The 23879-nt window shown below is 47.8% G+C and overlaps 1 protein-coding gene across 1 annotated transcript in view; it reads left to right on the top strand.

The window, feature by feature from the left end:
* Positions 1 to 23583, top strand: part of WLS (Wnt ligand secretion mediator) — a 113072-nt gene extending 89489 nt beyond the window's left edge. The window contains exons 7-12 of the mRNA XM_062191521.1: positions 518 to 615; positions 932 to 995; positions 3659 to 3802; positions 4976 to 5059; positions 13138 to 13291; positions 22759 to 23583. Of these exons, the coding sequence (XP_062047505.1) occupies positions 518 to 615; positions 932 to 995; positions 3659 to 3802; positions 4976 to 5059; positions 13138 to 13291; positions 22759 to 22868 (654 nt within the window). The 3' untranslated portion in view covers positions 22869 to 23583. The remainder of the gene's footprint in view (positions 1 to 517; positions 616 to 931; positions 996 to 3658; positions 3803 to 4975; positions 5060 to 13137; positions 13292 to 22758) is intronic.
* Positions 23584 to 23879: the final 296 nt, after the last annotated feature.

Here is a 23879-nt window from a genome sequence, read left to right as displayed (position 1 = left end):
TCTATTAGTGTGTTTGTGTATCTGTCAGCAAGAATCATTTTGGTTTGAATGCTGATAGTGAGACACTGTGTCTAGTTTTCTAACTGCAAGGGACTTCTTGCGCTTGGTGCACTTAAATACTTTAACATCTTTATTTTATCCTTAGGCTCACCCCATCTTCAAGGACACAAGTTATAAGTCCCACAGGAGTTTAATTCTGAGTTATGTTATGGACCACAAAACTGTCCCACCCAGAGTGCAAGGCCTTTCTTTGGGTTCCCACAGCATCCCGTTCTTCCTACTGTCAGAGTCTTAGGGGTGGATCTCCTAATGGGCTGTGAATGTGCTGGATTCCACCAACAGAAGCGAGCTCCTGAGCAAGAGAGATGTGTGTCTTTGTTCTGTATTCCTGGCATCTAGCCTGGTGTCGGATGCACAGTGAGTGGTCAGCGAGCAGTGCCTCAGTGGCTAATTCACCCCTGGAATCGCTCTGCTCTCCTCCCATCTTTATCTCCTGTCTTCATTTGGTTTTCCTCAGGACCAGCATGAACGGAACCACATTGCAGGGTACTGGAAACAAGTTGGACCGATTGCTGTCGGCTCCTTCTGCCTCTTTATCTTTGACATGTGTGAGAGGTGAGCAGGTGCCCAGAGGACTCTTGAGTTGAAATACCCATGGCATGTCATTGCCTATCTCTTTGGGAGGAATATTCCAATATGGGAATGCTGATCAAGAAGGAACCTTTGGGATGAAGGCACTAAATGTGGCCACTTCCCCAAATAAGGACAGGATTTAACTAAAGAGTTCTACAAGCTCGACAAGCTCCATTTCTCTGTGATGGCTCTTAACCTAAACACAGCCCCAAGTCCTCCAGTTGCAAAACTAAGGATCTGTTAAAATGGAAAGTTACCCTTTGCCTTTGTATTAATCTTGTCTTGCCTTTCTTTGTAGAGGGGTACAACTCACGAATCCCTTCTACAGTATCTGGACTACAGATGTTGGAACAGAGCTGGCCGTATCCTTCCTTGATGGGTTCAGGGTTTTATTGCTTCCCAAAGCTGCCTGGTCCCCAAGATCATTTTCTGAGGCTTAGCTGATGCTCTCCAAATGTGCTCAGCCAGAGCTTTGATCCTCAGACCAATGATAACGGTGTAATTAAGGCAAATAATGAAAAGAATTACTACTTGCCTTCAAGCCCGGGTGAGAGCAGGCAAAGCGAGGAAGTTGCAGCCGTCCCTCGGCAGAGGCATCAGAGTTGCTGGACTTCCTGCAGCCTGGCTAAATTGTCCATTACACACCATTCACTGCAGCCTAGAGCTTGACTCGCTTTTCCCTGGAGCCACAGAGGTTCATTTCTGGGCCCTGTGGGGAAAGCAGGTCTCTCAAGTGGTCTGTGCGTGAGACTCATCGTGGTATGCCGGCGCACCACACCGCTGCTATTCGTTTCTGAGACCGAGGGGAGATAAGGCTAAGGGGATTAGTTCCAGAGGCGTTGCTGAGGCCTCTGGTTGGTTTGCATCAACTCTGTTTGAGTCATCTTCATGAAGCAGAAGTGACAGTCTTAGCTTATCCCTTTAAGGATGCTGGATTTAAATATTTTATCTTCCCGAATAATATGTTAAGTGCTCTGGGAGGAAAAAGACTTTCCTTTGGAGCAGGCAAAAAAAGGCTTGGGCTGCCCTCTTCCGTGATGGTTCATATGCTGCCCTGGGCTGGCAAATGTGCTTTGCCTGTTGAGTTTCTATTGGTTTCTTAGCATCACAGGAACTTTTTGAGCAAACAAAATCAGCAATGTCATCATTGCCTTCAAGATGAAGGATTGAGCTCCACTCTTCCTACACTACCTGCCCTCTACAGCTCACCAAGGGCAACATGCAGAATGTTAAAGCAAGTTCCACCCTTTCTTTAATTTTTTTAGGGTTTATTTATTTTTTGAAAGGCAGAGTTACAGAGAGGCAGAGAGAGAGAGAGAGGAGAGACAGACAGAAAGAGGACTTCCATCTGCTGGTTCACTCCCCAAATGGCCACAATGGTCAGAGTTGAGCTGATCCAAAGCAAGGAACTTCTTCTGGGTCTCTAACAGGTGCAGGGGCCCAAGCACTTGGGCCATCATCTACTGCTTTTCCAGGCCACAGCACAGAGCTGGATCAGAAGTGGAAGAGCTGGGACTTGAACCAGTGCCCACGTGGACTGCCAGCACTTCAGGTGGTAGCTTTACCAGCTACATCACACTTTTGTTTTATAGATAGGATGGAGGGAAGCAAAGAAATGTTGAGTTCTGCAGCATATGGCTGTATTTCCTTATTCCAGGGTACTCTTGGTTATGGAAAAAGAGAAACTATATTAAATATCTTATTCAGTGAATTACACATGTAAAGAAGTACATGTGTTAAAATGTAAAAAAGACAATTTGAGGGAGGTTGTTGTAGCAGAAAGGGACTGGAGTCAGGTGCCTGCCCAGCCAGCTTATGCCACCCCAAAGCCTTGGTGAGTTTGGTCTCCCCATGGTTCTCGACCCCCTCAACCCTCACCTTCACCACACCTCCTTCTCCTCGCATTCAGTTTCACATGATTTCCTGTGGTAGCTGAAGATTGCAAACAGCACTTTATTCCTAGTTTCACTGCAAGATCTTCAATGTCATGCCCAGGGTCCCTGCCAACTGCTACTGCACCTGACCCCCTGAATCCCTCTGCCACACACAATTCCAGGCCGTTTCAGTCTCATTCTAATAAAAATACATAGGCCAGCCCAGTGTTTTCCAAACCTGCTTATATTGGGTTTTCCAGCCGTGGAGAAACTGAACTCCATTGGAAAAAAAATAAATAAACCCTAGGCATCGATTTAAAAAATTTTATGTACTAAAATAAACTTATCTGGATTCCATTTCCATCAATTTTTTGAAATACTCTTGTATTAGAACTCTCCCAGGGGCTGGGTATTGTGGTGTGGTGGGTGAAGCTGCCATCCGTAGTGCTGGCATCCCATATGGGTGATGGTTCAGGACTCATCTGCTCCACTTCCGATCCAGCTCTCTGCTGTAACCTGGGAAAGCAGTGGAGGATGGCCCAAGTCATTGAGCCCCTGTGCCTGCATAGGAGACCCTGAAGAAGCTCCTGGCTTCTGGCTCCTGGCTTCAGATTGGCCCAGCTCCAGCTGTTGCAGTCATTTGGGGGAGTGAACCAGCAGATGGAAGACCTCTCTCTCTCTCTGCCAATGCCTCTCTGTAACTCTGCCTTTCAAATAAATAAATAAATCTTAAAAAAAAAAAAAACCTCTTCCAGTTATCTTAATGTGGGTTTTCACCTAACTCTTTAGTTACAACCAATATCCACTTTGTTAATGCTTTTCAAAAAATTGATGGTGCATGTGAATCTCCTGGGAGCCTGGTTAAAGAGCAGCTTCAGCCGGTCTAGGGGAGTCCTCATCTCTGCATCTCTAACGAGCGAGGCAAGGTTTCTCTTACTTGGCTTAGAAAGGAAATTTGAACACTCTCCTCTGTGGTGCTGTTGTATCAGAGAACCTCGCATCACTGGTATTAAAATGCCAGGTTTCACTATTTTAGCTCCTTGAAGATTCTCTACATATTTGGAGATTAAAGAAATGAGTATCCCCAAGCAGAACTGGGCAAAGGTGCTCAAATGCTGGCTAGCCTGTCTTTTCCTTCACTGGGCTGTCAGATGGCCTTCATCATCGTGGCTGGGATCTGCCTCTGCCTCTACTTCCTGTTTCTCTGCTTCATGGTGTTTCAGGTGTTTCGGAACATCAGTGGGAAGCAGTCCAGTCTGCCAGCCATGAGCAAAGTCCGGCGGCTACACTATGAGGTGAGCAAATCTCTTGGCTCCTTCAGGCACTGGTGTTCCATGCTTCTAGCTTGATAGGCAAACACGCACCCTGGGGATGGAAAGATGTTACTTTCAGATACACGCTGAGAGTCTGTTGCAGGATTCCTGGGCAAAATTTGAGGCTCCATCCTACTGTGAGAATCATCTAAGTGACCTTAGAGTTTCCTGTGTTGTAAATGCATTTCTGTCCTAAGGGGTGAACTTGTTCAGCAGGTTCTTCAGCTTTAGGATGGAATGCAGGTGCCTACTAGATGGGAGATTGGACTGTGGCTGAATTGAGAGTTGGTTTATGGTGAGTCTTAGGGTTCCTTGGCTCAGAAACACCATTAAGACAGCTTCAGCCCACATGATCTGATTCCCAGACTCAAATAAATCTCCAGCAGGTGCTCCGATGGAGTTCAGTAATCTCTCTGTATCGGTTATGTCCCCCATTCACGAGAAACACTTAACGTCCTCGAATTTTGAATGCAGGCAATGCATTCTTGATTTTTCAAGGATCCCTTGGGTTCATGCCTAAGTGGCTGTCCTTGGAGACACGGACCTAATTCCTCTGTGAAAAGAGAAGCAGGAGCTGCCGAATGGCAGGAGTTTTCTGTGCACTGGATCCGCACACAAGAGCCCCTCCACAATAGGCATCCCTCCCTGAAACACAGGTCCCCTTCAGTCCTGCTCTCAGGAAACCGCACGCACTTTCAGAGACTTGCCTGTCTCCAGAGAGGGACTGACACATGAGAAAATGCAACCAGATCCACTTCATGTTGATTAATATGCACATTTCTTTTTGTTCACTGGAGCAGAATTTTATTACAACTGCAGAAAACTTGGATTTGGTAACTTTGAACCCTTACAGAGAAGCAGAACCAGCTTAGCAGGGAAATTAGCGGCTCCAAGACGTGTTGTGAATATAATTTCCTGGGCTCTGCTATCTCTGTTTCCAGAACAATACAAACGTAGGAAATGTGTGGCCCTGAGAAGTTTGACAGCCACATTCATCTCTGCAGGAGAAATGTTATTCTGTGAAATTAATTGACTGTTATTCTTAGGGATTAGGTTTTATAGGTTTCCTTCAAATTAGCATTTCCATAGATTTGTGTAAAAGATTGGTGATAACCAATAGCAATATTCAACTATTCTTTCTCCCTTTCTGAATAGGGGCTCATTTTCAGGTTCAAGTTCCTCATGCTCATCACCCTGGCCTGTGCTGCCATGACTGTCATCTTCTTCATCGTTAGTCAGGTGAGTGGACCCTGAGATGTCCAGGTGAGGATGGCCCTCTATGCTGCACAAAGAAAATTCTAAAAAGGTGCCAGTGTTGTGACACAATGGGTTAAGCCACCAGCTGCAACTCCCCCATCCCACAGGAGTGCTGGTTCAAGTCCCAGCAGTTCCACTTCTGATGCAGCTCCCTGCATTGCCTCTGGGAAAGCTGCTGAGAATGGCCTAAGTACTTGGACCCCTGCCACCCATGTGGAATAACCTGGATGGAGTTCCACACTCCTGGTTTTGACCTGGCCCAACCAAGGCTGTTATGGGCATTGGGGATGGAATCTATCTCTCTATCTCCCTCTCCCTCTCTCTATGTCTGTCTGTCTGTCTGTCTCTCTCTCTCTCCAACTCTGCCTTTCAAAGGAATAAATAAATCTTTAACAAACAATTCTAAAGAGCTCCAGAGGAAAGGAGTGGAGAGGATCTTATTCCGGACAACCGGTGAAGCGATGTCTATTCAGACCCCTCCAACCTGGGACAACCTTATAGGAGGTCAAAGCTGCTAAACAGATTAAAACCCTGCAGCCAAATTAAAGAACACACATTTCATTTGCTTAAGAGAATAAACTTCCAAGCTCTGTAACATAGCACTAACAAGTATTAATTGTATTGAGTCCATCTCCACCATGAACATACATTCTTTGATGGTCTGTCAGCCATTCTTTGTGATAATTATTTGGCCATTTAAACATGAAACATCATTAAAAATTGCCTTGATAGAACCTTGTCTTTCCTCTGGGTATTTTCAAAACTCATAATGTTGCTATACTTGGATTTCAATACAGATAATGATAATAATTTTAAATGTTGGTAATTTGCTTTGGAAAGTGGAAAGTACTGTTTAAATGTGATATGTATCTGTTATTCATTTGAGCTCCACAGAATTCCACTGAACTAAGGGAGGTAGGAATTTTTTCCCCAGTGTGCTAAAATAGGAAATGTAATGCCTTTAGAGGTATTTCTCTTTTTTATTAGTCTCCAGCTGGATGAGACTGTGGGTGGATTACATGATAGCTGTAAGGTTTAATTTTCTTATCTGTTAGATGGGTTTATCAATAGTACCACCCAGCAGAAAGTTGCTGTAGGGTCATAGGAAGTAGTACTTGCAAAGTGATTGGCAGAGTTCCTGGCACATTGTAAGCATGTGTAACTGTGCCCTTTGGAATAGCAAGAAAGTTGCATGTCTTGCCTAAGGATACACATTAAGTTAGGTACCAGGGCCCAGACCTGACTCTCTCACCAGGATTTTGTCATCTTTATATTTGATCAAAATGGGAGATTTTATTTTATTATTATTTTTTTAAATGTACTTATTTTATTGAAGGGTAGAATTGCAGAGAGAGAAGAGACAGAAAGAGATCTTCCATCCCTTGATTTACTCCCCAAATGGCTGCACAGCCAGAACTGGGCTGAGCCAAAGCCAGGAGCCAGGAACTCCACCAGGTCTCCCACATGAGTGGCAGGGGCCCAAGCACTTGGGCCATCTTCCACTGCTTTCCCAGGCACATAGGGAGCTGGGTCAGAAACCAAGCAAAGCAGTCTGGACTCCAGCTGGCAGCTTTTAGCTCACCGCACCACAATGTCAGCCCCAAAATAGACAATTTTAGCGCTGTAGGTAAGAGCCTGAGGACACAACTGACTCCATTCTTCTAGCAAGTTTCCCTTTCCTACAGATGCTCTGAAGCTTTTTTGTGTATAGGCACCTTTGGCAATCTGATAAAGGTGATGGGTCTCTTCTTAGAGCGTTTTTATTTCTTTAAAATGGATGATGTATCACAACTTTGTTTAATTTAAGAGGCAGACAGAGGGGCCAGCATCATGGTACAGGGGGTTAAGTACCACCAATCATGCCAGCATCTAATATGAGTGCTAGTTTGAGTCTTGGCTGCTCCACTTCCTATCCAACTCCCTGCTAATGCACCTGGGAAATCAGTAGAAGATGGCCCAAGTGCTTGCACTCATGCCACCCACATGGGAGACTCAGACAGAGTTCAAGACTCTTAGCTTCGGCCTGGCCCAGCCCAGACTGTTGTTGCCATTTGCCGAGTGACCCAGACGATGAAAGATCTCCATCTCTCTACTCCTCTCTCCCCCCACTCCTCAGATGTCTGCAATGACCAGGACTGGGCCAGGCCAAAGCTGGGAGGCAGGAATTCAATCCCTGTCTCCCGTGTGGACTTGCCCAGTCGCTGCTGCCTCCTGAGCATACGCTGGCAGGAAGCTGGCATGAGGAGCTAGAACTCAAACTCGGGCACTCTGATATGACCCAAGCTGTATTTTAACTGCTAGGCCAAATGCCTTCCCCGAGAATGTTTCTGAAAAAGTAAAATAAAGTGCTTTGAGTTTCACAAGGAATCATGTTTGTATTTACAACCATACATATTTGTTTTGGAGAGATGCCTGCACACACACCCTTATTGCAGCTGTAATAGGAAAACACGATTTTTACTGATGAGGAAAGCACGCTAGTGCTCATGGTAATACCTCGGGGGTTTGTTTTCTACATTCATAGCTGAAGGAAACACTGTGTTAGAGACTGCTAAAAATATGGACACAGCTTTTTCCTACTCTAGTTCATGGGTTCCTCGCATTGAGTCCCGGGGACCCCTGAGTTCAGAGTTACTAGAGTCCTGTTTGTTTTGTCTGCTAAGAGCTGTTAGGGTGGCTGACGGCTGAAGGCAGAGTGAACGTGGAGGAAAACAGACCAGCAAACCTCCACGTCTGCGTCAGTTCTGATCGCCGCATCTGCCGTGCCCGGGAACAGGGCTGGGTTTGTGTCAGACTGTTTGTTTATGAAACCTTAGAAACTTCGCTCAACAGGCAGCAAAACTCTTTAACATTCTGAAGGAGTCTTTCATTCAGCCAGCTCAAGGTCAGGCTCCCATACTCGCAGAGGGGTGCCTAAGGCCATGGCAAATTCCTTCTTGTGTCCAAATGCTTTCTGGTTCCTGCAGTCCCTTAGTAATGTGTCCAGTGATGTGCCCGTGACCGCAAGGCCAGGTCTGCACGGCTGAGGGCTCCTGGATGCTTCTGTGGGAAGCAGACGCTGAAGGCACATGCGTTCAGGGATCAAAGGCTGTTCCCAAGATAAGTCCCCAGGAAGGCTGCTTCTGCTCCCGCCTCATGCTGCTGCCCCCTGGAGAAAGCTGAACGCATTCTCCCGCACCTGCCTCTCCCCTGCTGTCTCTGCACAGAGGGCCTTCCACCCGAAGTCAAGAGCCACTGAACCTTAAGGGGGCTGCATCTCACCAGAACTTAACCTTGCACATGTTTCATTAGTGCAGTTGTTAAAGCAAGGACAGCTGTCATCCAAGGAACATTGTTTGTGGCTTTTCTTTGCAGAAAAAGATTAATATTGCATTGTCCCAGTATTTCCTAACATGGCTCCGGCCTGTGGCTGCTTTTTAGATCTGCTGTGACAGTCAGCCTGGAGTGGATTTCAACTCTAAGGGGGTAGCAATGAGGCCTTTTGAATTCCATTAGCTGCTCACATTCCTCCTGCTGGGTTTTTTTTTTTTTAAGGTTTATTTATAGACATCTAAGACGTTTTCCAGCCTAACTCTCAGCGTCCCAGGTACTGTATTAATACAGTCATCAGAGGATTTATTTTTTAATGTCATTTTGGAATGTCAGAGCAATGAGCTCACCTGAAAGGAAACCTATTGGGTAACTTTTTGAAATGGATCCCAGCCTTAGGTAAAAGGAATGTATTTAAACCCCCATTATACTCTCCAGCTCGCTGGGAGAGCTTGCATTTAAGCTCCATGAAATAGAATGTGAGGGGATCGTGCCAGGATATTGAAGCGCCGAGGCCAGGAATGAAAGACCCACGGGAAGCTGTGGAATGCGGTGACCTTGAGGCTTTGTAGCTGGGGACCGAGATGCGGTCTTTTAATGCCTGCCATTTTAATGGCCTCAGTCATAGCAACCGAGAGATGGCACATCACACTGTGGGATTTCAACCCCTTCCTCCTGGTAAAGAAAGAGGTGTTCCGTGGGGAGGTGGCCACAGTGGGAAACAGAAGGGCAGTGCAGGGGGGAAGGTCGCTGGGGGCTACAAAGGGGACCCCCAGGTGCCTGACCACTCAGGTCAAGCCACAAGCTGCAAACTCCCGAAGCTCCGTCCAGGGTGTGTGTGTGTGTGTGTGTGTGTGGGTGGGTGTGTGTGTGATTGACCAAGGAGGGTTTCCAGTAAGTAAGCCGTGTCTGGGGCTTGGAAATCTTGTTGTGAAGTGGAATGCTGGTTGTCAGGACTACTGGGTGTGAAGGGATTTGACCTTCAGTTGGCCCCAGGGGTGAAATTGGGTGGTTTCACACAAAAGTAAATTGTTGAAATGTGAAATCAAGTAAAACAAGGACTTTTGGAAATAAGACGTCCAGCAGAAGAGGAGATGATTGGCTGGGGTAAACGACAATTGGTTAAAGCTACCTGATTTTCTCTCTGAAAGTTAGGAGGGGAGACTGTCCCCTGCACACTGGTGTCGGGAAGAGTTGGCGCTGCTCAGGCCTGCTCTGTGGAGGCTGTTCACTGGGGTTCATAGTGGGGGGAATGCGCTCCAAGCTCAGGATGCTTCAGGCATGAATAATTGAGAGAGAAGTAGGGAGAATACACCCAGTTCTGCAAACAGTGGAGTTAAATGATCTACACAGTTCCTTTATGCAGCTCAACTCTGCCCACAGCAGGAAATAATACATTTGCAGATTATAAATTCAGTACGTAGATAATTCTTCAACTGCATTCTAAACAGCCTGCTGGTGTCCCAGAGCAAACAGGAGATGGGGGCATGGATCTGCTATTTTCTCAGCCAGGCTCAGCTCCTGTGTACCCCTTTCATATGAACATCTCATTCCAGTGCATCTATTGCAAGATTATATTTTGTATTTATATCTGGTTTATTATTTACCCTATTTCTACTATGTCTAGGATCTGCACTACATATATATTACTGTCTAGGTTTAAATGCACAAACCTGTGTGTTCATGCTACATAAATAATGTGTATTATGGACAATGAGGTGAATTTCCAAAGTAAATTTAATGTCACACATTAGTTGCCTTATGCTACCTTCAGAGACCCATCCTGGTTAAGATAATATCCTACCTACCCTGTGTCATACAACGTTAAGAAGAGCTTCTTGAGTCATGACCTTCTGGCTGAGCAATCTGGGGCAAGATCCTACATCTCTCTGTGCTTTCGTTTACTCATGTGTTGAATGGATGTATTACCTACTCATCCACCTCACAGAGCTGTTCATAAGACTAAATCATATCTTCCATGTAAATGCATGTAAGTACAGTGCCTGGCACATCATTAGCATTAATTGAATGCTAACTGGTTATCCTTGGTATTGATAACCAAAGAGTTTTAGCTTTGCCAATATCTACTTTAGGTATTTATTTTAAGTGATAGAAAAGGAATGCAATAGAGAGCAATGTTTAAATGAAATAACAGTTGTCACCATTAGCATCTCCTCTCACTTTTTGGTACAATTATTATTGTTCACTATAGACTGCAGTATTGTCTTTTTAGAAAAAAAATTGTGTTTTCTTGAAGGGCAGAGAAAAGGAGAGAGAGAGAGAAATCTTCCGTCTGCTGGTTTACTTCCAAATGGCTGCAATGGCTGCTTCAAATCCAGGAGCCAGGAGCTTCATCTGGGTCTCCCACATGGGTACAGGGGCCCAAGCCCTTGAGCCATCTTCCCCTGCTTTCCCAGATGCATTAACAGGGAGCTTGATTAGAAATGGAGCAGTTGGGACTCAAACCAGTGCCCACATGGGAATGTCAGCACTGCAGGGGGCAGCTTTACCCACAATGCCACAGCGCCAGCCCCCTACTAAATACTTTCTCTTTACTTTTGAGTCAGGTGATTCTTAAGAGTGGTTGTTTGTACCCCTGCCTTCTCCCTCTGTGTATTTCTTTGAAACAAATTATTTATTTATTTATTTGAAATTCAGAGTTACACAGAGAGAGGAGAGGCAGAGACAGAGAGAGGTCTTCCATCTGATGGTTCACTCCCCAATTGGCTGCAATGGCTGGAGCTGTGCCAATCCGAAGCCAGGAGCCAAGAACTTCCTCCAGGTCTCCCACGTGGGTGCAGGGACCCAAGGAATTTGGCAATCTTCTGCTATCCCAGGCCATAGCAGAGAGCTGAATCGAAAGAGGAGCAGCTGGGTCTTGAACTGGTGCCCATATGGGATGCCAGCACTTCAGGCCAGAATGTTAACCCACTGTGCCACAGCCCCGGCCCCTCCCTCTGTATATTTCTACTGCAATCCTGCACATCTTCACACTCTTACCATATTTGTTTGGCAAACATCTGTTGAGCACCATTGTGTACCAGGTTGGTGTTTCCTTAGATGGGTCAGTTGTACCAATCCTAGCAAGAATCAGTTTTGTCAAAATTGTCAGTACTGAGTATTCCCACTTACATCCCAGGAAGTTAGGTCAGAGGGGGGAGAAATGCCCTATGCTACCTCATCCATAGCTCCCCCAGCCTCGCTTCCCTCCTAATCACATATAGAAGGGTTCTCTGTGTTGTGAGAGCAGGTATGTTTATTGCTAAGGCCTATCTTAAAGATTCCTTTCTCATCAATATCAGGTGTTCTAAGTACTAAACTTTTATAAAGTTAGGATAGTCCATACTTAAAAGTAAGAAGAGTGACATTTGGAGATGTTTCTAAGATGCCCTAAGTCGCTGGGATGCTGATGCATTGTCCTAAAATCAGTAATGATGTTGAAATCCTTCTTTGCCAAAACAAACAAACAAAGTAAAACAAAGTGAAAAACAAGAAAAACACCCACTCCTGGGCACTTCCTATAAAGTGAATTATTTTCCAAAATAAATAAAGAGTTCATGGTGGTGGTTTGTTCATGAGTCACAAAAATGAACAATTATGTATCACCAGGGCCAAATGAAAATTGCTAAGTCTAAAATTGGTGAGTCTAGTTCACTGACCCTCCAGGTGTTTGAAAAGGAAACGCCTGTAACTGACACCTTCATTAGGTCCCAGGCCTCAGTGGATCCTGGGTCATACAGCGGTTCCGGGTGAGGATAGGCCACGGTGTCATAACAGGAGGTACAATCTACCTGCTGGTTCTCACCATTAACCTTTAGTTCCAGCCTGCCACCTTCCAGTTCAGAAGTGGCTCCTAGAGATGGGTTATGTAACCCAGCCTCATTACGTTGTCACAGGAACATTTATCCAACCCTTTCTTTTATTCCCCTTTGACATGTCCTGTGGCAAGCAGAGGTGGTCACAATCACTCCATTGATCCCAGAGCTGGTACCAATTTTTAGTCATTCAGCTCAGCAGGTCTGCTGGCAGTTCCTGGGGTAACCCACACGCAGTTCTCGGCCCTTCCCACAAAGACGCAATCCCTGACTCAGACCAGAGCAGCAGCGGAACAGCCCCTGAGAGCGAGTGAGCCAGAGCTCCGTCCTTACCTTCATGAGGGACTTACCTGGAGGGACATCTCGTGAACACCCAGGACTGATTATTGAGTGCGCTGTGTGCCAGGCACTTTCTAGAAAGATTTGTACTTAATTCTCCTCCATAACCCTGCAAGATCCTATTTCCACTGCAGCAAACAAGTTCAGCGTCTTCATCTGGTTTGTCTTCATCAGACTGAGTGGCAGAGCCCGTAGGAGATGCAGACACAGCAGCAGACAAAACCAAACAGGGCTGAGCCTGGGGGGAGGTCGGATCAGCTGGGAAGACGGAGGCGAGAGGAGGAATCCTAATCATGGATCACTGTGGAGCTCCGGCATCCGATTTCTTTCATTTAGGGACCACTATCTACTGCTGGCTTTAGGAAGAGACACCCCCAGGGGATACTCACATGTAGCCAAGATAAGCAGCACAGACTTCGCCCTCGGCGCGCCCACTTGCTCTGTTTAGTTTATGCTGCTGTGATTCAGTGTCATGGGGGCCCCCTCTTCTCCAGTACGTGGAAAAAGAGGCCTGCTTTCCATGTTGGCAGGCTGTTCTTACGTTGGTTTTAGGTTTCTCCTCTGCTCCGACTGAATGCCACTGTCCTTTCTCCCCAGGTGACGGAAGGGCATTGGAAGTGGGGCGGCGTGACGGTCCAAGTGAACAGCGCCTTTTTCACTGGCATCTACGGGATGTGGAACCTGTACGTCTTTGCCTTGATGTTCCTGTACGCACCTTCCCATAAGAACTACGGGGACGACCAGTCCAATGGTGAGTTCCAGTCCCGTTAGCACAATGTACTGCAAGAGAAGTAAGCTGTGTGTCCACAGGATTCGTGGCTTACCCTCTCAGCACCCAGTCACACTGGAGCTGTGAGACAGGCAGGCAGCACCTGTCAGGTCTCTCCCGGAGTCCCCACATGGTAGCCTCTAGAGTACATTGAGAAGATGACCTTCTAGTCGAAACGGTGTCTGCTTTTAGTACAAAAATCCAATCTGCTTTCCTCGGTTTTTGGAGCGCAATTGATTCCTGGAAAGCATGCCCACGTTTCTTCTTCCAATTTGAGACACGTGGCCCTGAGATTTCAGATGGAGGGAGACTGGGCCCTGAGAGCTGAGGATGGACTGGGCTTCATCTCTCTCCTGCTCCTGTATCTCCTAGGGTGCTTTTCCACAGACATCCGAACCAAAAGCTATTCCCCTGTCCCCCGAACCATGCTGTCCTACAGTGCTGGCTGTGCTCTCTTCCTGTTTCAAGCCCACAGAGCCCTGAGACGTGGATGCTTTCAGGAACCTTAGCAAGTGTAATCAGGCAGTCATTCTACAGATGAGGAAACCGAGGTGCAGAGAAGGCAAGAGCTTGCCTGGGGTTTCTCCGCCAGCCATGGGGGAGGGGATTGGTCCTGCAGCCTGGGGTGCTGTTCATGCGTGCCCTCTGCAGGGTAAACAGGTCTAGCAGCTACTCCAGCCTCCTGCTTCCCTCTTTTTCACACTCACTCTGCCTTCTCCATGTCCTTGTGGTCCTGCAAAGCTGAGATGCACTTTCTCAGATTAAGGGCGGAAACCAGGAGCAGCCTATCACACTGTGTTACCTACAGCGCATGCTCAGCATGTGTGTCCAATGAATGCACACCCTGCTTCCACCTGGGTCTCAGGAGAGCCTGCCCATCTACTGGGCCCACCTGCCCCTACCCTTCATCACATTCCTGATCACCCCACTTAGAATCCAACAAGCTACAAAGTCAATGGACTGTCCCCCGAATCCTTTGCTAGGGGGATTTGGAACTGTTTGTAGTTTAGATTGTCATTGTGTCTGGGACCTGCCACAGGCATTTAGTAGTCAAATAACTTTGAGTTATATTGATAAACATTAATGAGATTTTACCATATGGCATCTGGATGCTGTTATTGTATTGATTTGTACTAAGGTGACAGAAACAGCATTTCCCTAAATTATTAAATAATTTGGCCCTGGCACCCTGTTCTCAGATGGGGTGTCTTTTGGAATGAGCATCTTAAGGAACAGGCCTGAGGAATGATTCCACTTGCACGTGACACACCCCAGGTGGATGTGGTAAATGAGTTCTCTTGCACCTCCACTCTCCTCCTAGAATAGCTACTCTGAATGAATTCATGCCTTAGAAATAGGGGTTCTAGAAGACCTCATCTTTCTCAGATGGGCCAGTGATCTTGAGAAGGGGAAAAAAGGAAGGGGAGATAATGACGTAAGAGATGGAGACAGAAAGGAGTAGGGGAGGATGGCATCTATGCTCAGGGTCAAGGGTAGTGGAGTGATCTCAGGCACTCTCTGTATCTAGCGTTGTACTCGCCACTTCCATCCAAGGGCATCTTGGACCTACAGCTCCTCTTCTGCCCTGCTCTTTGACCTCAGTGGAGTTAAGACTTCTCTGTATCAGGTCCATTTCTGGCCATAGTCTCTGGCTAAGAATTAAGACCCCTTGGCCAACCCTTGGTTTTCCTGACTGCTTTTCTAGAAGGCATGCTAGGCAGGCACTCAAGTGGTTTTACTGTAGCCATGGAGAGTAGGAGCATGCTGCCCCTCAATCAGCAGACCTCCACAATGCAAACAGGAAGGGATTGTGGGCTGGTAGACAGGGCTGTTGATCTCACTTATGGTCATCCTGTCGGACACTGATTGAAACAAGATGGCCCTGTTGTTGACTTAAGTAGGTGGAGTTCCTTCCTTCCTGCAAATACTACATAAAGCCATCACTGGACTTCCTGTGATGTTGAGTGCTGGTGGGTAATAGTTATTGAACTGTGTGCATTCCATAACAAACTCTCTGGGTTGTTTTTACTACATGACCATTGGCAAACTACTCAATGCACCACGTCTCTCAGCTGTAAGTGGAATTCTGTGGTTTGCTTTATGTTGGCAAGGAAGGAACATTAGAGCACTTTCCAGCACTTAAGTGGTACCCCAGGAGGGTGGCATCTGTCACAGGGGTTTTCAAACACTAATGACAGCATGCCCAACACCAGCAATGTCGGACAAGTGGGAGCCCAGAGCCATGGCCAACTCTGCAGAGACACGATGACCTTGATCCAGAACCCTGGGCAGATTCTGGATCCAGTCCCAGCAGAACTTCTCACGCTGAGCCACACCCACCCTCCCGGGCTCAACACCTTGCAGTTGAGAAGCAGGACCTGATCTCTTTCCCATCAGAATTTCTTGTTGAAAACTGATAGGTGATTTTACAGAAAGCTAGAAAAATTGTTCTCCACTGGAAGTCAGATCCCCTGAATCCTTTGCTAAGAGGTGTTTGGAAATATTTGTGCTTGTCTGGGATTGTCACTGTGACTGGGACGTGCCACTGCCGTTTAATGTTCAGGTGCTAAGGATTCCAGATGTCCTGCAATGAGCAAAATAGTCCCTTGATATAAAGAATCATCCTCCCCGAAGTGCCAAGGGAGCTCCTACTGAGGGCGCTCTTGAAGCAGAGGAGTGAGCAGCCTGTCTTGGGACCCCATGCTGATCAGTACAAAAGCCATAGGGTTTAGCAGGTTTGTGCTGGTGACGCCATCAACCGGGACTTCCAGGCCACCCCACGGCCCCCGGCAGCTCCTGTGCTCTCCAGTTTGCTGCATGGCGCTGAGAGCTTGCATCTTTGGAAGGAACCCTTTACCCGTTGTGGTCGCTGATCGTTTCCCTTCTCCACTCTCCTTTCCTTTTCATCTCTGCATGTACCACCAGACAACACAACTCCGAGCACCTGCCACGATCTCAGAGCTCCTTTGAAAGACCTGCTTTGGAATACCACATGGAAACCTAAAACTGAACCCCTGGGGGTTGCTCTGTGTGTTTGAGTTCTCCGTGTCTCTGATGGTACCCATCCTCCTTCCCGAGCCTTCCCCTACTCCTTTTCCTTTCTGGGAGTGAGTTCTTATTTTTAAGTCAGCTTAGACTCTGCCCGCCCCCTGCTTGTTTCTGAGATCCAGAGCCAAGAATCCTTGCTGCGGAGAATGAACCCCGGGTGTGGGGTGCTTCTTGCTTTTGGGAGACGGATCCTGGTGGGCCTCAGGATCAAGTCCATTGCCGGGAATTTCACCTGCAGTTTCCAACACCAAAGGGGATTTTTAACAGCGAAAAGAACTGTTGTGGAGGATGGTTTTGTGATGCCGGGACGTGTCAGGAAGGAGTAGGTAGGAAGGAAATGGGAGCATTGAACAAGGGCTTTTATTTCTGCCTTTTGGTCGTGGAATGGACAGAGAATAAAGCAGGCAGGAGGTTCAGCAGAGGGTCCCCTTCCGAAGAGCATTTCCTCTCATCTCTTCTGTTCCCTTTCATTGCGTGAAGCAGAAAGCGACACTTTATGAATGAGGCGCTCTGTGTCTCAGTGCTCAGCACAAGGCCAGGTTGCAAGGGACGCCTGGAGAAGCCACCGGCCTGGCCTGGGGAGCGGGTTTCCTCACCTCCCTCGTGAAACAGGACATGGCAGGACTTCGGAGCCAGCGTGTTTTCAGCAGCTGACAGGTGCAGCCGGAGCGTGGGGGCTCTGGTTTCTTCCTGTTTGGTTGCCCATGGCTGCAGTGGTGATACAAACACACTCCCCTTACGCATTATATGCAGATAAAATTACACTAGGCCCTTGTCCTCAGGTTCTGTGTCTGCTGCTTCACTCAACCTCTGATCAAAACAAATATATTTTTGCCTAGTGCTTAAAATGCCCATTAAGATGGCCATGCCCCATAACAGAGGCCTGGGTTCGAGTTCTGGCTCTGCTCCCATTCCAACTTCCTGCTGATACAGACACTGGGAGGCAGCAGATGATAGCTCAAGGAGCTGGGTCGCTGTCATCCATGTGGGAGCCCTGGATTGATTTCCCAGTTCCTGGCTTCAGCCCAGCCTAGCCCTGGCTGTTACTAGCTATCTGGAGAGTAAACCAGTAGATGACAGATCTTTTGTCTTTTTCTCTGCTTCTCAAATTTAAAAAAAAAATCTATGTGTATTGAACACGTAGAGACTTTCTTTCTTGTACATAAACAATAAAATGCTATACCCACTTATATGAAACTTAATTATATGAAACTCACATTGTATTAGGCATTGTAAATAATCCAGATGTGACTGCAAGTATATGGGAGGATGCACATAGGTTTACACAAATACTATCTTACATAAGGGACGTGAGCACCTGTGGATTTTTGTACCCAAGGAGTTTGGAGGTGGGTCCTAGAAGCTATGCCCCCAAATACCCAAGAATACGACTGCGTCTTTTAAATCATTTTGTGTGTGTGTGTGTGTGTACATGTTAATATATAGGGTGGTTTCCCCTAATTTAGCAAAGACACTCTAGTTCTCTGTCCTCAAAAAGCAGTTACATTTTCTCCTCTGCTGCTGCCGCCTTTTCACTCTGTTGTTCCTTTGACCTGCTACCACAGCGAGTTTGCGAATCATCCCGGATGTCTTCCCAGGCAGCCAGGGCCTGCAGCAGGCTGGAGCCAGCCCTCCATCTCCCAGGGGCGCCTCTGTCTCCCAGGGGCACAGCAGCCATACCCTCCACGCGTGAGAACCTGGGCAGACGTGCACACATGGGTTACTTAGTTGGAGCTGCTACAGTCAGCCATTCCAGAGAATAGCTTCGACTTCTGTGTTCTTGGCTCTGTAAGGTTCGGGTGAAGATGTTGTAGAAAGAAATGTGAGGCATGGAATTTCTGGCTGGAAGACAGAGGCAAAGGGAACAGGAGGCCCCAGTTACCACCTGCCTCTCTTTCTGTTCACACGCCTTGTCTGCTTCTCCATCTGCTGGAAGCCATAGTGGCCACGTGGCGCCGCGTGGGGGTCGCTGACCACCCTGTGAGGCCAGTGGTACGTCTGGAGCCGCCTGAGGTCTCCGCCACTTCTATCACAGGAAAGGCTGTTGTTGCCTCCGTACACGTTTGGGTTGAGTCACGAGGCTTGGCGGTGTCTTTCACTGCAGTCGTCCTCTGGTTGTGGGTTGGGGAATCCACCCATGGCCAACCTGGCTTCTGTGGGCTGCCTGTGAGCACCGATAGGATGGCTCTTAAAAAAATAAAAGATTTATTTTATTTGAAAGGCACAATTAGAGAAAGAGAGAGAGAGAGAGAAGAGAGTGAGAGAGAGAAGGAGAGAGAGAGGTCATCCATCTGCTGGTTCACTCCCCAAATAATTGCAATAACTGAAGCTGGGCCAATCAGAAGTCAGGAGCCAGGAGCTTCTTCTCAGTCTCCTACGTGGGGACAGGGGCCCAAGCACTTCAGCCATCCTCCACCACTTCCCCAGGTGCATCAGCAGGGGGCTGGATGAGAAGTGGAGCAGCTGGAACTCGAACCGGTACCCATATGGGATGCAGGCACCACAAGCAGCAGTTTTACCTGCTGTGCCACAGTGCTGGCGCCTGGAATGGGGATATGGAATGCTCTTAATCCCAGGCCTGGACCCTGAGTCTAAAGGGAGTCTCCACAGCCCCTCCCCATTGTGCAGGGAAACCGGGGCCCAGCTGCCAGCCTGGCGCCTCCCGCTCTGCGCTTTGTGGTCAGGTCCTTTGTGCCTCCTGCCCCTCCAGGGCTGCTCCTTACCAGTGACCTGACCTTTCCTCCCGTGGTCCCTCCTGCCATGATAGAAGCACCTCAGAGTCTCATTCTTGGAAAGAGCTTTCTGCTTCCTAAATTTATTACGCTGGTCAGGCTGCTGAAAGAAATGCCACAGGCTGAGCAGCTTAAATGACAAAAATTTATTTTCTTGCAATGAAAATACAACTGAGAGACTGCTGCTGTGTTGCACTGGTAAAGCCACTGCCTGAAATACCAGCCTCCCCTATAGGCACTGGTTTGAGTCTCGGCTGCTCCACTTCTGATCCACTCCCTGCTAATGCACCTGGGAAAGCAGAGGAAGATGGCCCAAGTGCTTGGGCCCTTGCATCTTGGTGGGTGTTTAATGAGCACTTCCTGTATACCAGGTACTGTACTGGGTACTTACTTTCTTTTAAAGACAAAGAAGAAGGGGATGTGAAGAGGAAGAGGTGGAGGAACTGGAAGGGAATGGGGAAGGAACTGAGAGAAGATACTGTCCACTATTTTATTTTTTAACATAACAGTCACATTAACACCCGAAGCTGTGGGGCAGATGCCTCCTCAGAGAACACAGCTCTCTGCATGGTGGTGATTCAGCTTTACAAATACGCAGCCTCCTTATTTCTCTTAGTTGTCTGTGAACCAGGAACTTCATTGCAAAAATCCTTATCATTTGAGCTTAGCTTTGAAGGTAATTGGGAGAGGTTGGAGGTAGGTGTAGGCCTAGGGAAAACGCCACAAAAAAAGGATAGAGTAACTTGTGTTGTGGAAAGAACACAAGTTTTGGAGACGGAAGCAGATTGGCTTGGAATCCTGGCTGTAGCGCATGCATGCTGCGTATGACCCTGAGGGTGGGTGGAGTGTCTGCCTTCCCACCTGGTAACGCGGTGTTCATTTGCCTTAGTGGCTGTGGGGACTAAATGAATGCGCCCTGGCCTGATATTAGAAGACTGCTGTTCTTCCCCAGAGCCTACAAAGCAACCCTAGTGGTTTTCCTTCTTTTTTACTAAAGTGGCCCCAGACACACGATCAGCTGTCACTAAAGTGCTATCTGTCTGAAGGAGCCGCGTAGACGTCAGCGTCCTGGGATGTCAGATACGAGTGGCAGCTCCGTGCCTGGGGATGTGACACCACAGATAACCATCCACTGCCACCGTCCTTTGAGGTCCCAGAGATGATTCTCATTTCACAAAGAATAGCAAGAAACAGCCTTCATCTGGATGTTAATTGGCTGAGATTGACATCATACTGGGGAGAGAGGTTTACTGCAAACTGAAAAATTCCTTTTCTTTTTCTTATTCTCTTTTCTGTTGTTTTCCCCTGGTAAGAAGCAGATCACATTTTTGGAAGGGCGTGTGTGTGTATGTGTGTGTGTGTGTTTATTGCCTTAGATGGAGATTTTTAGCTTGTTTGTGCACTGAGTGGTGGGAGCCAAGAGAAGGAGACTGGCAGATGGAGCAAGACCTTGGCACAAGTAGGAGTCAGTGTGATTCATAGACAAACGGAGGGATCCCCATTCCTGCCGTGTGGTTTCCCACTCCTGCCAAGGGATTCACACAGCCATTCCCTAAAGAGAAAAAGGTGATCTTCAAGGAACAGTGCAATCACACAAGAATCATAGATTTTGCTACCCAGAATCCATTGCTCCAGCTCCTCATACAGCACAGTAGAGGAAAGAGCTCTGCCTGAGTGTCTACGCACTTCCAAGGAAATGCAGGGCACGCGAAGCCTCCCAACTGCGCATATGGCAAATACGCATAAATAACAGCTCTCCCGCCTGACACTGCTCTGTGGGAGCATCCAGAAGCAAAACCTGTATGCCACACGATCATCCACACGTTCGCGAGTAAATGTGACCGTCACACTGAATGTGGACATCTCATCCCACTGCAGTGCCTGTTTGAAGAGGAAATTTTTTGGAAGAGGCAGTGGATCCCACAGGTGGAGCGCCTGGGGCCTCACGACTCTGGTTTGAATGCCGCACCACTGTTGACAAACCTGGGAGTTGGGTGGGTTGTTTAGCTTCTCTGTGCGTGCCTCCGCCTCTCTGACAGAAGGGGAATGATGACAGCAGTGCTTGTCAAAGGAGTGACAATCAAATGCATTAACATTTTGTGCAGTGTGTAGCACGGTCTCGGGCATGTGATCAGCACTGTAATACACGTATCTGTTGACACAGAGATGCCAGAGCTGCCCACGAACTGCTTGTTGGAGTCCCGTTTTAAGGCAAATTAGCATCTTCAGTTCTAGACCTGAGTAGAACTCCTTCTTAGTGTCATCAGAGGAGAGCCTCCTTAGGCAAACATAAAGCTGGGTGTCCGGGACCCTCTGAAATTCTGATGACTCCAGCCAGGCAGATCTGAAACCATTTTGAGATTTGGGTGGCTCACTCAGAGATGCACATTTTGGAAATGCACACCCCAAACTGGCCTTCTTTGACAAGAAGTGTGGGTCTTGTACCTCCGCTGCTTACCTGGTTTGAAACTCAAAGCTAGTGACTGAGAGAATGGGCTCATCCTATAAGCAGGGGCCCACTGTAGCCCCAGGCAGTCCCCAGAGACTCTTTCCAACCTTTCTTTGCACCTGCAGTCCAGCTGGAGGTGAATGAATTGGGATGTGCTGGGTGGATGCCTCTTCAGTGCCTTCTCTGTCCAAATCCTGTGGATTAGACCCTGCCCAAACAGCCCCGAGAGCCCTTAGCAATCCTCTGAAGCTGCTCATGACCCTGCTTCTGGGACTAGGGCGTCTCTTGGGCAGAGAGCTGCAGCCTCGCTTCAAGAAGAGGGCAGGTCTGGCTGTGCAGGCCCTGAGAAGCGGGCTCACGTTAAGAATCCAACACTGCGTGGCACCACCATGAAGGGTACCAGCCAAGCATCCTGCAGGGCCAGTGTGTGGGGTGACCCCAGGGGTTTAAGCCCATCAGACTTGTTGATGCCTGGAGTTCTTAACCCTCAGGGAAGGGCCAAGACTTCTGTGCTGTGGTATGGATGCTCCTTTTAAAATAGCACTTACTTATTTCATTCTGTGCTTTAAACGTGGAAAAATTTCTATCCAGGAATATCTGAGAATGATCATAGATGCATCTTAGCTTTTTATTTAGCAGCACTGCTGTCCCCTCATATGCATGTGTGAGTGACCCCCACCCCCACCCCCCCACACACACAACTGGGCAGGACTGGCTCGGATGGTTCCCACCTCCCCTTTATCAGTCATGTGTCCTCTTACAGTCTTGTGGCACGCAGCAGACTCGAAGTGTTCAACATACAGAAATGTACCTTTTCTCTGATCATTAACAAGAGGCCACCTTGTTCCACTTGAGCAGAATGCCCCTGGCCCACCAGCCAGGAGTTCAGGTGCCGGCGTGAACAGGTGCTGAGTGGGAGAGAGCATGCAGGACACACCTCCGGCGCTTGTCTCCTGGAACGTGAGAAAAGCCCCTTGTTCTCGGCGTCTTAGGGCTAGCACCCAGCCCGGGTAGCGCTTGGCTGTCTTCACATGGTGTGGTCACTCTGCAGGTCATTCGTCCGACACCCCCTCCTCGGCTGTCTTACGGGTCTGCTCCTCCTGCCAGGGCAGTGGCCTTTCTGACTTCCCATCTATAAAGCTGCCATAACCATAGCCGTAGTACCCACCTCATTGTCCTCCCTCCCTGAGCATGGCTAACACCGAGAAATCCTGTTGCAGGTGACCTGGGCGTCCACAGCGGGGAGGAGCTCCAGCTCACCACCACCATCACTCACGTGCACGGCCCCACCGAGATCTACAAGCTGACCCGCAAGGAGGCTCAGGAGTAGGCTGGGGCTGCCTCGCTGCGCCCCAGCCCCGCTTCCTAGAGCAGAGGGCACGGCGGGAAGACCTCCATGCACAAACAAGCAGTGCCTGGCCTCCTCGCTGTGGGTTTGCGGACCAGCGGCGGCGTGGACGTCCGTCAGTCTAGCTTCTGACTGTAGCTTTCGGAGGAAGATTCCCACAGCCATGAATGCATTGTGTATGATCCCAGAAACTCCGGAATGACACCTTCTCTGTGCTCGTTGTTAACTAGTGACATAGTAACATCTGTAGCAGGTGCTTAGCAAACCTCATTTGTTGGGGGGTGTACTCCTTGGGGAAATGGTTTGGGCCCATGGGTCTATATCAGGTGGAATATTTGGCTTTTTTCTCTTGTACATGCTAGGATAGATTTTTAACATCCTTTGAAGTCCAAGGTGGGCTGGTGTCTCTAACTCCGAGTCCACGACCACTTCTTTTTTTTCTATTTATATCACCTAGTAGCCCATGGAATTAATATTTAAGTTGTCAATAGATACGTGTCCCTATTTTTTATGGCATAGTATAGAATAACTGAATTTCATGAAAAGGTCAGTTCCACAGGGGCATTTTCTGCTTTGAAACCAAATCTGTGTATCCAATACTAACCAGTCTGCTAAATGTGGGTTTTAAAAAAAATGTTTGCTAAACTACTCAAGTAGTTATTAAATGGCCTTTGGGCCTGAAAAGCTTTTTTTAACCTCTGCTTCACATGTGTTTTCTTTTGATAAGATGCTTCAAACAGCCTCCCAAGGTGTAGATCCAATCATGTAAATAAACGTACATGTGCCCCCCACACACTTACGCACACTCTTCTCCATGTTGGCTGTCAGGCTGGGAAAATAGTTTTATGAAAAACTTAAAATACTTTGCCATGAAATCAAAGTGTTCGAGGGCAGTATCTATTTCTGAAATTAAGTAACGTGTTCTGCGCTGGGTAGTTAACCTCCCTCGGCTGGCGAGGAAAGTTCTGGTGTGTGACAACGAGGGTAGAAGCA

The sequence above is a fragment of the Lepus europaeus genome, chromosome 5 (assembly GCF_033115175.1).
Source record: "Lepus europaeus isolate LE1 chromosome 5, mLepTim1.pri, whole genome shotgun sequence".
Lineage (NCBI taxonomy): Eukaryota > Metazoa > Chordata > Mammalia > Lagomorpha > Leporidae > Lepus > Lepus europaeus.
This window is presented reverse-complemented; position numbering and strand designations above follow the sequence as displayed.